The sequence below is a fragment of the Pseudorca crassidens genome, chromosome 16, assembly GCF_039906515.1.
Source record: "Pseudorca crassidens isolate mPseCra1 chromosome 16, mPseCra1.hap1, whole genome shotgun sequence".
In the NCBI taxonomy this organism is placed as follows: domain Eukaryota; kingdom Metazoa; phylum Chordata; class Mammalia; order Artiodactyla; family Delphinidae; genus Pseudorca; species Pseudorca crassidens.
In genome coordinates, this window is record NC_090311.1 from 33,806,256 (window position 1) to 33,822,768 (window position 16,513).

The 16,513-nt window shown below is 36.7% G+C and overlaps 1 protein-coding gene across 4 annotated transcripts in view; it reads right to left on the bottom strand.

The window, feature by feature from the left end:
- EXOC6 (exocyst complex component 6) overlaps positions 1-16,513 on the bottom strand; it is a 205,854-nt gene that overhangs the window by 101,524 nt on the left and 87,817 nt on the right. For all 4 annotated transcript variants that reach the window (XM_067709983.1, XM_067709985.1, XM_067709986.1 and 1 more), the window contains exons 12-15: positions 15,730-15,801; positions 10,692-10,789; positions 7,380-7,485; positions 1,786-1,895 (exon numbers count right to left, since the gene is read on the bottom strand). In XM_067709983.1, the coding sequence (XP_067566084.1) occupies positions 1,786-1,895; positions 7,380-7,485; positions 10,692-10,789; positions 15,730-15,801 (386 nt within the window). The remainder of the gene's footprint in view (positions 1-1,785; positions 1,896-7,379; positions 7,486-10,691; positions 10,790-15,729; positions 15,802-16,513) is intronic.

Genomic DNA, 16,513 nt, shown 5'->3' on the forward strand with positions numbered 1-16,513 from the left:
TTTAAATTTACATATTTTAATACTAACTATGCTTTCTGTATTCTGAACTACAAAATGAAAATAGCCAATGTTATTTAGTAAAGCTAATTTTTAAAAATATAAGTATAAAAAGCCTTGCTAAATGAAAAACAGTATCATAGTTAAATAGAATGACTGGATATTGAACTAACAAAGATGACAAATATTTTTATCAAAGACAGAAGGAAAAAATAGATAATCTTTTCCGCTGTAGCATCAGTATACAACATTTACCTTTTAGAATGCTAGGAGTTCATGCACAAAAAGAGCCAGAACTGAGGGGACAATTCTAGTTCTAGTCAGTCAGTAGGGAAGCTTTAGGGATAATTACACATAATATTATGACTAAGGGCTTTTAACTTTGGTGTTATAAATGTGGTAAAAAATCAAATAACAGGACTTCCCTGGTGGCACAGTGGTTAAGAATCCACCTGCCAGTGCAGGGGACACAGGTTCAAGTCCTGGTCCGGGAAGATCCCACATGCCGCAGAGCAACTAAGCCCGTGTGCCACAACTACTGGGCCTGCGCTCTAGAGCTTGCAAACCACAACTACTGAGCCCCTGCATGCCTCAACTACTGAAGCCTGCGTGCCTAGAGCCTGTGCTCCACAACAAAGACAAGCCACCACTATGAGAAGCCCGTGCACCGCAACAGAGAGCAGCCCCTGCTTGCCACAACTAGAGAAAGCCTGCACATAGCAACGAAGACCCAATGCAGCCAAAAATAAATAAATTTACTTATTTAAAAAAAATCAAATAACAATTAGAGATCCACTGTCTCTTCTCTGTAAATAAACAAAATAAAAGTTAATTCCAAACTGCTAAATTTCTATACTTTCTACAGTTTACTTCCAATCTACCATCCACATTGTGGCCAGAGTAAACTTTCTAAAATATTACTCCAGTCATGTCGTTTCTTAGTTAAAAATTCTTCAACAGTTCCCCAATGCCTGCAAATGAAATATAAAAACTCCAAGCTCTAGTCTCACATCTTATATTGTAGTATCTCATCTGCTCCTACGTCTTATGTGCCTACCATGTGCCAGGCTACACAGAGTGCTTTATACACACTCACTACCTCATTTAATTCTTAAAACCACCCTATGAGTTATTTCTCTCATTTTACAGATGAGGGAACTGCAATTTAAACAGATTAAGTGACTTGCCCAAAGTCCTACTGCAGCTAGTGAGTGTCAACATCAAGAATCAAGCTCAGGTGTAAGTCTGAAGCTTATGTTCTTAACTACTGCATTATACTGCTCTGCTTTAGATCGGAACTTTAGAATGTTCAATGAAAAGAAAGATAGGCATAAATTATTGGTAGCTCTTGGACCATTAGAGCTCTGCTAATGAAAACTACCACTGTAATAGTCTGTCATTCCTTTTCAATGAATACTCATTTGTATCCACTGTTCTTCCAATGCTGAATGATATTGTGTGTTATGTTATAAGCTAATGTCTTTAAAATACATGTTTAGAAACTTTGGTATAAGAGACTAATAGAGTATGATGAAGCTTAAGGCAGTGGTTCTTAAACTTGGAGTGCATCAGAATCACCCAGAGTACTTGGTAAAGCCAAGGGCTCCATCCTCAGTTTCTAATTCAGTAGGTCTGAGGTTGCATTTCTAGTTAACCCCAAATGCCACTAAGATATGTAAGCCTTCCAACGAGATAATAGTCCACTGAAGAGTCATGGCCTAAAAATCACATGTTAATGTTTCACAAAAATAGCTATGATAAAGATACATTTCTTATTAATAAACTTACCTCCGGTGTAACGACTCTGAAAATTTAAGGCTGGCATAAATAAATTCTTTAACTTGAATATAAATATGAGGCACTGATTGAGACATGGGCAGTTTCTTTGGGAAAGACTGCTGTTGAAAGAAAAACAAAGTTGAAACTGTTGCTGAAATTTTAGAAAAAGATATTCTAATCACCTCAAAAATGTAAAAATTAAATTGATTTCACGTTTGAATTAGTAGTTAATACTTGCATTTTAAAGTCTACTGTTATCCCATTATTTTTAAGATTTTAAAAAGAATTAAAATATTTCTGAAGAAAATAATGTGGCAATTTACCTGTTTCTTAAATCACGTTATCAGACTTCTAACAAGCAGAGAAAGTATGTAAGTGTGTGTCCTGATGATAAGTATCCTGCAGAAGATGCTTAACTCTTTGCTTCCTTGCAGCCGTAATACAGAGCCAGGTTGGCATGAAAGTTATGGGCCAGCTTCCTGGCTCAGTGTCATCAAATAATTCTAAGACTCCCTTCACTTGCTTGAATGCTAATTTAAGAAAGTATCCACTTCATTCCAGAACTCCTAGAATACCTTACAGCAGCTTTCTGAGCTAATATGAAGCTAATGGTTTGCAGTGTGCTTCTTGGCTAAAATGCTTTACCAGCCAACATCCATGAGCAAATTCTCAGTCTCCAAAAGGTAAACTCTCCCGAAGATTGTTACCAAAATCCCCCTCTTTACGCTTCATGAAGCCTAATCTACTTCAATTTTCACATTCATTGCAACTTAGTTTACATCATTGAAAACACCCTCACGAAGGTCACCAATGACCTCACAGGTGTTAAATCCAATAACTTTTCATGTTACCTGATTCACCTGAACAATCTGACACAATGGGCCTCCTGCTTTTTTTTTTCCCCCCTAAATAAACCCCCATGTTATTTATTTACTTTTGGCCACTCCACGGGGCATGTGGGATCTTAGTTTCCCGACCAGTGATCAAACCCGTGCCCCCTGCATTGGAAAAACAGTGTCTTAACCACTGGACCACCAGGGAAGTCTTGCCTCCTGCTTCTTAAAGGATCTCTCCTTCCTTGGAATCCATGACCCACACTGGTTTTCCTTTGTTTCTCTACCTTCTCTATATCTCCTCCTCTAGCCATCCCTTAATTGCTACTCCTTAGGGTTCTATCCTACACTTTCTTCCCTTCTTACCACACATACTATCCTTAGAGAATCTCACCTACTCTCACCATGCAAGTGCCAATATCTCCCAAATCTAAAACTCTAGGCCAAATCTTTCTCCTGAAGTCCAAATCTGTATATCTAACATTTGAACACCTCCATTTAGCTGTAACATTTGAGACATTCTCAACAGAACCAAAAGTGAAATGATCATCCCTTCTTTCTAAATCTGCTCCTCTTGCATTTCCTATCTTAGTGAATGCTACCACCAGCCAAGGCAGAAATGTGGCTATCACACTTGTGCCTCTATCTTCATCATCCCTCATATGCAAGTGATAATCAACTCCTGTCATTCCTACTTCCTAAATATCTCAAATCATATTCCACAGCCATAACTCCCATTCAGGTCACCAATCTCTCTTGCCAAAATAACTGCAACAATCCCCAAGCTAGTATCCCAGCCTTACTCTTCTCCAATCCATTCCCCACACACTAGCCAGAGAGATCTTTCTAAAGCACAAATCTGATTATGTTTTTACTGCTTGAAATCTGGTGGTGACTTATTCGAGCCATCAGGCTAAGCTCCCTAACATTGTTTACAAGGCCTATTATAGCCTGCCACTTTCTACTTCATCTTCATTTTTTGATCTTCGTCTCCTGAACTTCATTAACCTTGTACTTTATACTGCAGAATTACAGCCTTTCTCCATGCTGTTGCTTCTATCTTGAGCAGGGCCAACTTCTGTGAATTGTAATTTCCTGTTTATTTAATCTATCCCTCACTTGACTACAAGTTCCTTGACAGCAGAGACTGAAAAACTAGCACATAGCACAGTGTCTACTAGATAGCAGGTGAATGATAAATATATGAATTAACATATGTACTCTTAGGTACCTCCAGCAGAAAGAAACTTACAATAAGCTGGTAGTGAAAACATTTGCAGAGAGCAGTCTCTCTCCAAAACTGGTAGGTTCAACCTTTCCAAATTTAGGAACTGAATTAGGAGTACTACAAAAATCAACTAAAGAGTTGCTATTCTTTAAAATCACCTTATAATAATGTAAGAGCTAACTCACCTCCAAGTTATGTTTTACAAAATAATGAAACCAATATTAACTATTTGAAAGATATTTCAACTTTAAGAATTGATTTTAATGACATTAAAGACAACATGAACATGTTCTTATTTTAGCCAAAGGATCCTAAATTAGCAAAGCTATCTGCAAAAAGACAGATGTTAGCATATATGTTCAGTCTTATTCCTTTCTCACTTGTAATTTCTGCTGAAAAGAACTCATGTTATTTGAAAGACAATTTCACATCTTTTTCAATCGTTTTAATTGAAAATTATACTTAAAATAGGAAAAAATTAAATATGTAAACACACAACCAAGAGACTATTACTAAATAACTTATGGGATTTCTAAGTTATCACATTTAAATTTTCCATGTGCCTTTTGCCTTAATGATAGTTCTTTTTAATGATGAATAATACACAAACCAATGAATACAATTCCTAACAAGCTTAATCCTCAGATGCCGTATATTTTGGAAGTACCCTACAAGCAAAGTCAAATATCCTTTTAACTATAAATCTATTTAGAATAGTTTAGTGTAATTAGAAGAGACATTAGAGATTATTTAGTTCAACCTCCTTATTTGACAGATAAGGCAAAATGCCCAAATAGGGTAAGTCACTTGCCCATAATAAGCCACAGACAGAGCTGGCACATGAATCCAGACCAAATCCAGCGCTCTTTTTGCAGATGCTATATCCTGAACACATTTATTACCAGTAACTAAAACAAAACAAAGCCAAGCTGTGAGACAGAGAATATTCTCATAATATTTCTTTTTTAAAAAATACATTTATTGGGCTTCCCTGGTGGCGCAGTGGTTGAGAGTCTGCCTGCCGATGCAGGGGACACGGGTTCGTGCCCCGGTCCGGGAAGATCCTACATGCCCTGGAGCGGCTGGGCCCGTGAGCCATGGCCTCTGAGCCTGCGTGTCCGGAGCCTGTGCTCCACAATGGGAGAGGCCACAACAGTGAGAGGCCCGCATACTGCAAAAAAACCCCCACAACATTTATTTATTTATTTGTTTGTTTGTCTATGTATTTATTTTTGGCTGCATTGGGTCTTCATTGCTGCATGCGGGCTTTCTCTAGTTGCGGTGAGCGGGGGCTACTCTTCGTTGCAGTGCGCATGTTTCTCATTGCCGTGGCTTCCCTTGTTGTGGAGCACGGGCTCTAGGCACGCGGGCTTCAGTAGTTGTGGCCTGCGGGCTTAGGTGCTCTGTGGCATGTGGTATCTTCCCGGACCAGGGATCGAACCCGTGTCCCCTGCATTGGCAGGCGGATTCCTTTTTTTTTTTTTTTTTTTTTTAGTATTTATTTATTTAATTTTTAGCTGCGTCGGGTCTTAGATGTGGCATGTAGGATCTTCGCTAAGGCATGCAGGCTCTTCATTGCAGCGTGTGGGCTTCTCTCTAGTTGTGGTGTGCAGGTTTTCTCCTCTCTAGTTGTAGTGCACAGGCTCCAGGGTGCGTGGGCTCTGTAGCTGTGGCACGTGTGTTCCAGAGCACGCAGCTCTAGTTGAGGCGCACAAGCTCAGTAGCTGTGGCATGCAGGCTTAGTTGCCCCGTGGCATGTGGGATCTTAGTTCCCTGACCAGGGATCGAACCCTCATCCCCTGCATTATAAGGTGGATTCTTTACCACTGGACCACCAGGGAAGTCCCGGCAGGCAGATTCTTAACCACTGCGCCACGAGGGAAGTCCCTCATAATATTTCTTGACAGGGAAACTTTGATTGGGGTTTCAAAAATACAGAACTAGAGGGCTTCCCTGGTGGCGCAGTGGTTGAGAGTCTGCCTGCCGATGCAGGGGACACAGTTTCGTGCCCCAGTCCGGGAAGATCCCACATGCCGCAGAGCGGCTGGGCCCGTGAGCCATGGCTGCTGAGCCTGCGCATCCGGAGCCTGTGCTCCGCAACGGGAGAGGCCACAACAGTGAGAGGCCCGCGTACCACACACACACAAAAAAACCAGAACTAGAATAATTATTCTGGTCTTTTGTGTGTATTAGAATACAATTAGGTATATGCAATGGCAGTGTTAGCTGTAATCTAAAAGCTATGCATTAAATTACTTGGTCCTGTATTTAGTGACTATTACACGTAATATGCTTAGTTTATGTACATACAAATGTAACATAAAAATTTACAGTCACAATTCACACAACTCATTCAGAATTCACTCTTGTTCATTATTAAGGGATAAAAATGTAGAAAAGGACTAAATTATAAAGTGTTGAAAAAATAAAAAAGATTAAGGGAAAAAAATCAAAAATGCAGAGAATGAAAAAGGTGATAATAACAGGAAATATGATATCCTTTTCTCATAAGATCTAATTCTACTCAGGGATACTGGATTGGTACAAGTGTGTGTGTTTCTGTGTGCATGCACGCATGTGGGCAATCAGGTGTATTTCCAGAATACTCTACGTGCTGGTCTATTTCCTTTCTCTAGCCTGTCTTTTGTTCAGACATCTTGACTCCAAAAATAGACATTCTTACTTCAGGAAAAAATCTACAGGTGGCTATTGCCTTCATACACCTCTTACTTAACCAAGATAAACTTTTTTTTTTAAATAAATTTATTTATTTTATTTTTGGCTGCGTTCAGTCTTCGTTGCTGCGTGCAGGCTTTCTCTACTTGCAGTGAGCAGGGGTTACTCTTAGTTGCGGTGCGTGGGCTTCTTATTGCGGTGGCTTCTCTTGTTACAGAGCACAGGCTCCCAGTGCGTGGGCTTCAGTAGTTGCGGCGCATAGGCTCAGTAGTTGTGGATCGTGGGCTCTAGAGCGCAGGCTCAGTAGTTGTGGTGCATGGGCTTAGTTGCTCACGGCATGTGGGACCTTCCCAGACCAGGGATCAAACCCGTGTCCCCTGCATTGGCAAGCGGATTCTTAACCACTGCGCCACCAGGGAAGTCCCCAAGATAAACTTTTTATACAAACATATTTCTAGAAAAAAAGCCACAAAATAAGATCTTCCACAGTGATGGAAATTTCAAAGAAATTCTCTCTTTCCTTACAATATTCTCCTATTCCTATAATCTACTCAACATTTAGTATATCTAATTTGGAATCCACCCAATGATAGTAACACCTGCCCTGGGAATCCACCTAATATTTGGGACAAGGGCTCCTAGTAGCCCCAAGAAAGTCCTTTCTTAACCTCACCAAAATAGTAGTAGTAGTAGTAACATAATCTTTAAAAGTTAACAAAACATAATTAATTTTCTCAAATAACACAACAATAACAAAGGCCTCAAAAGAAGCTAGTCTCACTTACAATATCAGATTAATATAATGTAGCAATAAAAATGATTAATTTATTTTTAAGAAAATTCTTGAATTAAATACTAGCTTGTACCTTTTCAATGTCTGGATCTTGAAAGGGAAATTTACTGATGACTGTTTTATATTCTTCTTCATTAACAATAGGGATGGGACTATAATTATCTTCTTCAAAAATGTCCCTGTTAAGAAAGAAGACAGAATTGAAATTTAATATTAGAAAACATATCAATAGAGTGCTATAGGACAATACTTTTAAAAAACCCCAACTATTACAAAATCATTTTTTGTGTGTCAGTTAAAGTTCTAAACAGGAAAACAGTGCCTAATCACTTAGAATTCTGAAATTCAATAGCAAATAAGTCTGTCCCTCAAAATTAATGTGCAATCTCTTCTTTCCACTTGTTTATTTTACATCCTCTCAGCACTTTAGTTTTTATTTTCTAGTCTAGAACAATTCTCAACATGATATAGTCTGAATGAACTCATTACAACGGGCTCTGTAGGGTCTTCAAAGATGAAAAGAAACACTTCTAATGAGATTATGGGAGAACAGCATTTCAGAAAGATGGAACATAACATGCAAAAACATAAGGGGAGAAAAAGTATGAGTGTGGGGAGGGCTTGAGTAAAACCACAAGTAGTGCAGTACTACTGGAGTATAAAGTATTCAAGGGACATGGTTTAAAATGAGCCTGGGCAGATGGACAAACTGAGGCACCCAGATTTTATCCTGTAGGCAGTGGAATACCATAGTAGGTTTTAGGCAGAGGAATGTCATAGGAAGACTTTCACAGAGTGGAGGAAAAACTAGGAAAAGGACAATAATGAACAGAGAAAGGCCAGTTAGAAAGACTGAATAATCCAAATAAAAAGTGACGAGAATTTGAATTAAAGCTGTATTTGTGTAGGAAGAGAGGAAGTGGCAGAAACAAGAGTTTTTAAGAAGTAAAATACATGGGATTTAGAAACTCAATGAGGATTATGAGGGAAAGTATTATATAATCCTGATGAATCCGTGGTTTCTAGACAGGGCAAATGATGTATACCTTACCTCATCAGAGACATTTGCTGAGGTAAGGAACATAAGAGAAGGATATGGTTTGGGCAGTGGATGATGAATACCTAATTGATAAATGGCTCTGGCATCTTAATGAGAGGCTGGAAATAAAGTCATATGCTTGTAAATCACTGAGGTGCACAAGGTAGTTAAAATACGACTCTGTTTGGAGCTAGGCAATCAAGAATATAAATAAAACACTAGTGCTCTCAATATAGGTGGAGAGAACCACACATGGATAAACAAAGTATGACAGTAGTCAGATCATAAATTCTATCATGGATGTCATCAAGTTTTAATTATTCAGTACTGATAACTTACTTTTTCCCCATTTAATTGTTAGGTTGTCAATTCACTACTTGTACAGTCTTTGAAGATACAGATCAAGGACAAAAAATGCTTAAAATCTGCTACTTCTTAAAAATCTAAGCAAAAAGCATGACCTAGAACAGTACTGAAAGTAGAAGTCAAAATATATTTTACAATTGACATGCTATCATTTGCTCTCATCCATGATGATAATGGAAGATAATGTTAATCCTATCTCTTTTTGAAAGAACCCATTAGCTTTTCAGAGAGAAAACAATACCTCACAGTTTCCCCAATCTTGAGGAACAATCTCACTACTAGAAGTCTTAAGATAGATAAGAGAGAATAGCTGGTTCAATACAAATCTATCAGCAACTGTAAAAACTTAAACACTCTTCTGAAAAGGGTAAGTTAATAACAGAAATCCTATAAGTAAAGATTTTTATATACAAATATATATAAATAAAGATATATCACATTAGCTCATGGCATATATATTATATATTACCATCCCTATCAATAAGCACTACCTCTATTTCTAAAATACTAAATATCAAAAATTGTTAATATTTATACATGACTCATCTAAGACTGTCAATTATTCATTTGGGACAACATCCTGACAAGATCACTCCTATGGAATGTTAATACAAAAAGCTTAAATAAGGATTGATTTAGTTCATCTTAATAGAAGTGTATAACCTTGTAAACCACTTCGGTATTTTAAAAGATTTCTATCACAGTATTCAGAAGGTCAGCCCTCCATAGGTTTTGAAAACTGATGGGGTAAATGCCAAGCTAGTGTTAAATCATTTAACATATTTTCTATTTTAATAACATCAACTTTTATTGTCACATTGTTTCTGTCATATTTTGGCTAACCTAGATGTAAGCTCTCAAGATTGACTTTTTGTTGAAACAAAGAAAAAAAGAAAGGAAGGAAGGGAGAAAGGCAGAAAGGGAGAGAAAAGTTTTTTTAGAATTTAAAAAGGAGGGAGTTGATACTTCTTTTCATGGCAATACAAAATTATATAGTTATTAAAATACTTTATGCCCCGAAGGCAAGTGGTTAAAGTGAAAATAATTGTCCTAATTAGATACTTTAAGATTTTTAATTTAACAATTATGTTGTTTGTAAAAATAGCACTTTCCCCAAACAAAATTTATAAGCCATAAATTTTTGTCTCTAGTACTAAATACCACTGAATATTTACAGCCCCATATCTGGGGAAAAAAACTACAGAGATTAGGACTAAAAGTAGAACAATTCAAAATTGATTATAATTGGTACAGTCACTGTGGAAAGCAGTATGGAGGTCTTCAAAATATTTAACATATATTAACCATACAATCCAGCAATTCCACTTCTGGGTATATGCCCAAAAGAACTGAAAACAGGGACCCAAACAGATAACTGTTCGCCAAGGTTCATAGTGGCACCATCCACAATTGCTAAAAGGTGAAAACAACCCAAATATCCGTAAGTGGATGAATGGATAAATAAAATGTGATATACATAATGAAATATTATTTAGCCTTAAAAAGGAATGAAATTTTGACACATACTACAATATGGATGAAGCTTGAAGACACTATGCTAAGTGAAATAATCCAGACACACAAAAAACAGACAAATCCAGACACAAAAACCAAACATTGTATGATTCTACTTATATGAAGTACCTAGAGTAGTCGAATTCATAGAGACAAAGCAGAATGGTGATTGCCAGGGACTAGAAGAAGAGAATGGGGGTTACTGTTTCACTGGTACAGAGTTTCAGCTTAGGAAGATAAAAAAGTTCTGGAGATGGATAGTGGTGATGGTTGCAACAATGTGAATATACTTAATGCCACTGAACTGTACGTTCATAAAAGGTTAAAATTGTAAGTTTTATGTTATATATATTTTACCACAATAAAAAATATTATAAGCATTTTTTATTGCTAAATGCAAAAACCAATTACTTTAGCATCTGACAAACTTTTTCATTACATTAAGGCACCATGGCTTAGACTAACCTGAAAACTCCAGCCCATTTTTTAAGCAGTGTTTCATTGTATTGATCTCTTATTTCAAATAAAAGGTCAAAAAGTCGGTTCACTGGAAAACCATAACCCTAAAACACACACAAAAAAGCAGATAAACAAGTAAAATAAATAAAGATAATCACTTTTTAAAGTTCAGAATACTAGAGAACTGTTTGAAGTGATCACTGTATCACATTGTATGCCATCCTAACAGTATGAAAAAAAGATATCCTTTTGACTTTCTACTAAGTTGTACTAGGTAAAAAAGAGTCTAGAAAGAGTTTTATGAACTGGAATAATTTTTCTATTTCTTCTCTCTCTTTTTTGTCTGGATTACACTGTTAACCTTAAAAAGTATTAGAAGTCAGAATTGGAGAAAAAGTTCAAGATTAGTGATCTATACATCTGTGTCTTGGGAAGTTGCCTCTAAATAAGATACAAGAAGAAAAGAGAATACATTCTGTCCGAAACATGATGGTTTCCTTTTGTACCTTCAATTTAACACTGACTTTGTTGTACAGGGAAAAGTTATCAAACGTAACACTCCAAAACTTTATTCCTTTGCAACTCCAAATCCATTTGAAATGCTACCCATATCAGGACCTAACATTTCTGCTCGCCTCAAAGTTGTCCCTATTCCCCTTCAAGGCTTACGTCTTCATCTTTGGTCTTGATCCTATCTCCTCCTGCAGGAACTGCTCCATGGATTATCTACTCCGCTGTGTCTTTAACTTCCACTAGCTCCTTTCTCTTCACTAAATAAACATGCTAAATTGCCTCCCATCTTTAAACCAAGAACAACTAAAGAAAACAAAAAAGCCTTCCCTCAGTTTCCTGTGTCACTCCTTCCATAGCCAAACCTACTACAATCTAACTCTCTCACTCCTATTCCTTTATTGAAACTGCTCTTAGCAATGTCACAGAGAATCTCCTGAATATAAAATTCCATGATCTCTCACTCCATCTTACCTCTGTTTCTTGAAACTCTTCTGTTTTGAATTCTGTAACACCACTCTCTCTCCTTGTTCTCCTTTTATCTATGAGTAGTCCTTCTGGATTCCTCTTTTCTTCTATCTCTATCCTTCAATCTTTTCTTCTAGCTCTCTAGGGCAATTTCAAGTTGACTGACTTCAAACACTACTTACTCTGATTATTCTCAATCTGTATCTCTAGCTAGACCTCTATAAATTCTAAATATTTAATTCCAACAGCAATTAGACATCTCTAGTCAGTCTGCCAACAGGCACATTAACTTATCTCTTCCCTTTCAGACTAAACCACGTGTTCTTCCTATTTCCTATCCCTGTTAATAGTTCTATCATCAATCCAATTTATCAGGAAAGAAACCTGAAAGTCATCTAAATGCCCTCAAAACAAACACATCTAATCAGTCATCAAATTCTTTTGATTTTACCTCCTTTACAAATCTCATTCAAACCTATCATTCTCTATCATTTACTACCTTTCTTTCTTCCAGAAATCTTCCCAGTATCACTGTTTTACTTCAGGTCCTTAACATCTCTTGCCTAGACCACTGTAAGAGCTTCCTAAACTGAAATTCCAACCATCCTGTCTCTTTCAACTCAATCTATTGCCCAACTCTTAAAATTATCATCTGAAAGTGCACATCTGATCACGCCATTTCCCTATAGAAAGCTTACGAAAGCCTCACAAGACATGCCACAATCTGGCTCAAACTACCTTATCAGTTTCATTACCACTCTCTGCCCTTCTTTGCTTATACTCAAACACTACAGTTTCTAACACCATTAAGCTGCTCAGCCAGTCTCATGCTCACCATACCATACCTCTACCTGTAATTAGCACATGCTATTTTGTCTGCCATTAATGCCTCTTCCTTCATATCTACTTGCTGAACTCACATTTCCTTCAAAATCCAGCTCACATTTCAACCTTCTGTGTAGCCTTTCCCAACTCCTGGAATCAAAGTTATCATTCTATCTTCTATGAGCCCAAAGCTCTTTAACATATTACTAAATTAGCATGTCTTATTATACATCTTATTTGTTTACAACTAAAGTGTGAATTTCTTTCTTTTTTTTTTTTTTTTTTGTGGTACGCGGGCCTCTCACTGTTGTGGCCTCTCCCGTTGCAGAGCACAGGCTCTGGACGCGCAGGCTCAGCGGCCATGGCTCACGGGCCCAGCCGCTCCGCGGCACGTGGGATCTTCCCAGATTGAGGCACGAACCCGTGTCCCCTGCATCGGCAGGCGGACTCTCAACCACTGCGCCACCAGGGAAGCCCATAAAGTGTGAATTTCTTGAAGCCAAGAATCTTTATGTCTCTACTGTTCTACTGATTTTTATATCTATAATTGTATATATCATCTGGCTGCTAGCACATAGTGGGTGCTCAAAACAATGTTAATGAACGAATCAATAAATGCTTGCTTTTTATTTGCTTAATAGGCAGTAAGCAGAACTATGAACATGCTGGTGTTTTTTATTTTTAATTTATTGTTTAGTCAGCTTTCTTTTAAATGGTGGAATAATTACATTTTTAAAAGAAAAAAATTCCTTAAGTTGGCAAAGTGCCAATTTTAAAAGCTAAATATTGTGCAATATTCTTTAATTAGTTAAAGGTTAATTAGAAAAGACCCTCCTCAGGATTCCCCTGGTGGTCCAGTGGTAAGAATCTGCCTTCCAATGCAGGGGATGTGGGTTCGATCCCTGATTGGGGAACTAAGATCCCACATGCCACAGGGCAACTAAGCCGGCACGCTCTCAAGCCTGCGTGCCACAACTAGAGAGCCCGCATGCAGCAACTACTGAGCCCGCATGCCACAACTAGAGAGCCCACGTGCTGCAACTACTGAGCCCACATGCTCTGGAGCCCGTACACCACAACTGGAGAGGCCCCATGCCGCAACTAGAGAGCCCTCGTGCTGCAACTACTGAGCCTGCGTGCCACAACTAGACAGAAGCCTGCACGCCGCAATGAAAGATCCTGCATGCCACAATGAAGATCCCGTGTGCCGCAACGAAGGCCAGACACAGCCAAATAAATAAATAAATAAATAAAAATAAATTTTTTTAAAAAAGAAAAGACCTTCCTCAATTCTTCAATTATTAAGAGTAACTTGAAAAGCCAGTATTTATTAATTCAGTATGAGATTTACCTAATAATCAGCCTGTCAGTATTCAGTGAAATGAAAATACTGCAGGATTTCTGAATAAGTAAGAAGAACTGGTTCGTTTTCCTTAACTTTATTTCAAAGTAGTAGGATGAGAGAGGTATATTTACAAGGGTTTATGCACTCATCACTGTTGCTTTTTTATGCTTCTATTATTTGAATGTTGTCTATTACTCCTTGATTCTCTGCAGAGTTCCTTGGAAACACATCAAATACTCAGTCCACAACTGAATCTATAGTTGTACTCAAAGTGCCAACTCAAGAACAGTTTGTATGGTTTTTAAAAAAGAGGTAAGGAGCTTGCACCAGAATATAAATCAATGCTGATACTGATATCAAGAAAGTCTTGTTACCAAAAAAAAAAAAAAAAAAAGCCAACTGAGCTAAATTTTGTACTTAGTGACATAGTTGATTTACATTCTGACAAAAGTTTCTTTTCGTTATGGATCCATAACAAACGATTTGTAGACCTGTGATCTCTGGACCATATTTTGAGTAGCAATGCTTTAAGTCATTAAGGATAGCAAAGCTCCCTCAAGTTACTTAGACATAGGCCCCAGATATTAAGGCAGCCTTTAATAAAACTTCCTAAGTTTTCTTACAGAGAGATCAGTATTACAGATACATTAGTCACAAAATTTATGAAAGCAAAAAAACCCCAAATTATTTTGGTATTATAGTATAAGCCACACAAACTAATAAAGATGTAAGGCAATAAAATAATTTACTAAGGAGCTTGTGGTACCTTCTCCTTAGGTTTAAGAATAAAATAGACAACTATTATTCTAGGATGGAAAGACTCCTGTGATAAAGCCAACAATTTAGCATTTGCCAAAGCATTTTTTATGAAGCTCTAGATCTAAAAGATTCTCTAAGGGGAAAAAAGATTTACGTGTCAAATATGTTGGGAAAATGCTGCATAATCACCTTCCTTTTGGAAACGTATGGTGTAAATTTGCTCTGAGATAGGCTTTTAGTGGAAAAATCTGTTTTATTTCACTCAACATTTTCTAAACATTTTTGACCACAGAACTTTTTAAGTAACATCTATTATCACACTTCGGAAAATGCTGGTCTGTATTTCCCAAAAATGTATTCCAACCATAAAAATCCCATAAATATAAGCATGAAAAACAAATGCAATCAATTCTTTATTATCTGTGATCAAGGAAGAGGGACAAGTTTAAAACTTTGATACTGAAAACCACAAAGACATTAAGTTTTAAGATAATTCAGTTTTAACCTTATTTTAAAAAGAAAAACAAAACCCAAAACGCAAAGAAGTAAAGTGATTTGCTCACAGTACACCTGAAATTAGGAAGACAATAAGTACACACAGCTTTCAAACTAGTATGTGTTTTCATATACAGTATCACATTTAAAACTCAAAACAATTCTGAAAACTAGTAATTAACAAACTCATTTTCACAAATGAGGATCTAAAGTTTAGAAAAGTTGTAGACATACAATTAGTCAATAGCAAAGGTTGAATATAAACTCCGGGTCTTTGTGATTCCACAGCTCATGTTCATTATCCTCAGGCAGAACTTTAATCTTCTAATTTCTAGTTCAGGGTTCTTTCCACTACACCGTGTATTTTTTTTTTTAACTGCAAAAATATTGTATCTACTCTAACAGAATGACCAATATTTTAAAAGATGGTAATATTCCCTGAGCTCTGTCCAAGCTTCATAATCAGGAAGGAGGTGGTATTAAAAGTCCTGAGTAATAGGAGAATATCAATACATAAGTAAACATTTGATTACTACTAATTTACCACCATTAAGCCACAATAAAATAAATGAGTGTGGTCTATGTTTTGAATAGCTTTAAGTGCTCAAATAGCCATTAATTGAATATTAGATTATCACCCACCTGCAAAGTATCTGCAAATATTACAATGAGATTCTTCAGTTCCAGAACAAGATCAGGATCAGTGCAATAAGACTGCGAGAATGAAGGGTAAGTGGGGGTGGAAACACAAACAAACAAACACACACCAGAGTCATTTGGTTAAAAACTAAGAAATAAAACTTAAAAATTTCTCCCTTAATTTGCCTGATTTACAATAAATTTGAAGTCTTGGTTATTAGATCCACAGCTGGCTTCCTCTATTCATGAAAAATTTCGTAGGGAAAGATCATAACATGACATAACTAAAGTATCTGTATTATATGAAAAGAAATTTTTCTGAAATTTGTACACACTAAACTTTGGTCAAAGCAATGATGCTTATATTTCTAAAAGTCTTTAGATTTTAAGGAACTAGTTATTTCAAATTGAAAAAATGGTTTATATATAGACCATATATTTCTACTTTTCAATTATTTATTCTATTATAAAAGAGATACAATCAATATATTTCTCCAATATAAGAAATGACAATTTAAGTATTTTCTTAGTAATGCACCAAAGAAAAATAATTAATTTCAAAGGGATAGTGAAATTCATTCTTGTTCCCTTAATAGCATGTCATAAGATTTTAAATGTGATATGTTGCATTTAATATATTAGGATCTCATACGTGATGCCATGGAATTAATAGGAAGCACACTATCATATTACATATTCATAGCTGGCCTGAATATAAACCATGATAAAATGTATTGTTCTTTATTATAATATGTTAGAAAAAGTTGTAGTTCATTGGACAAATACT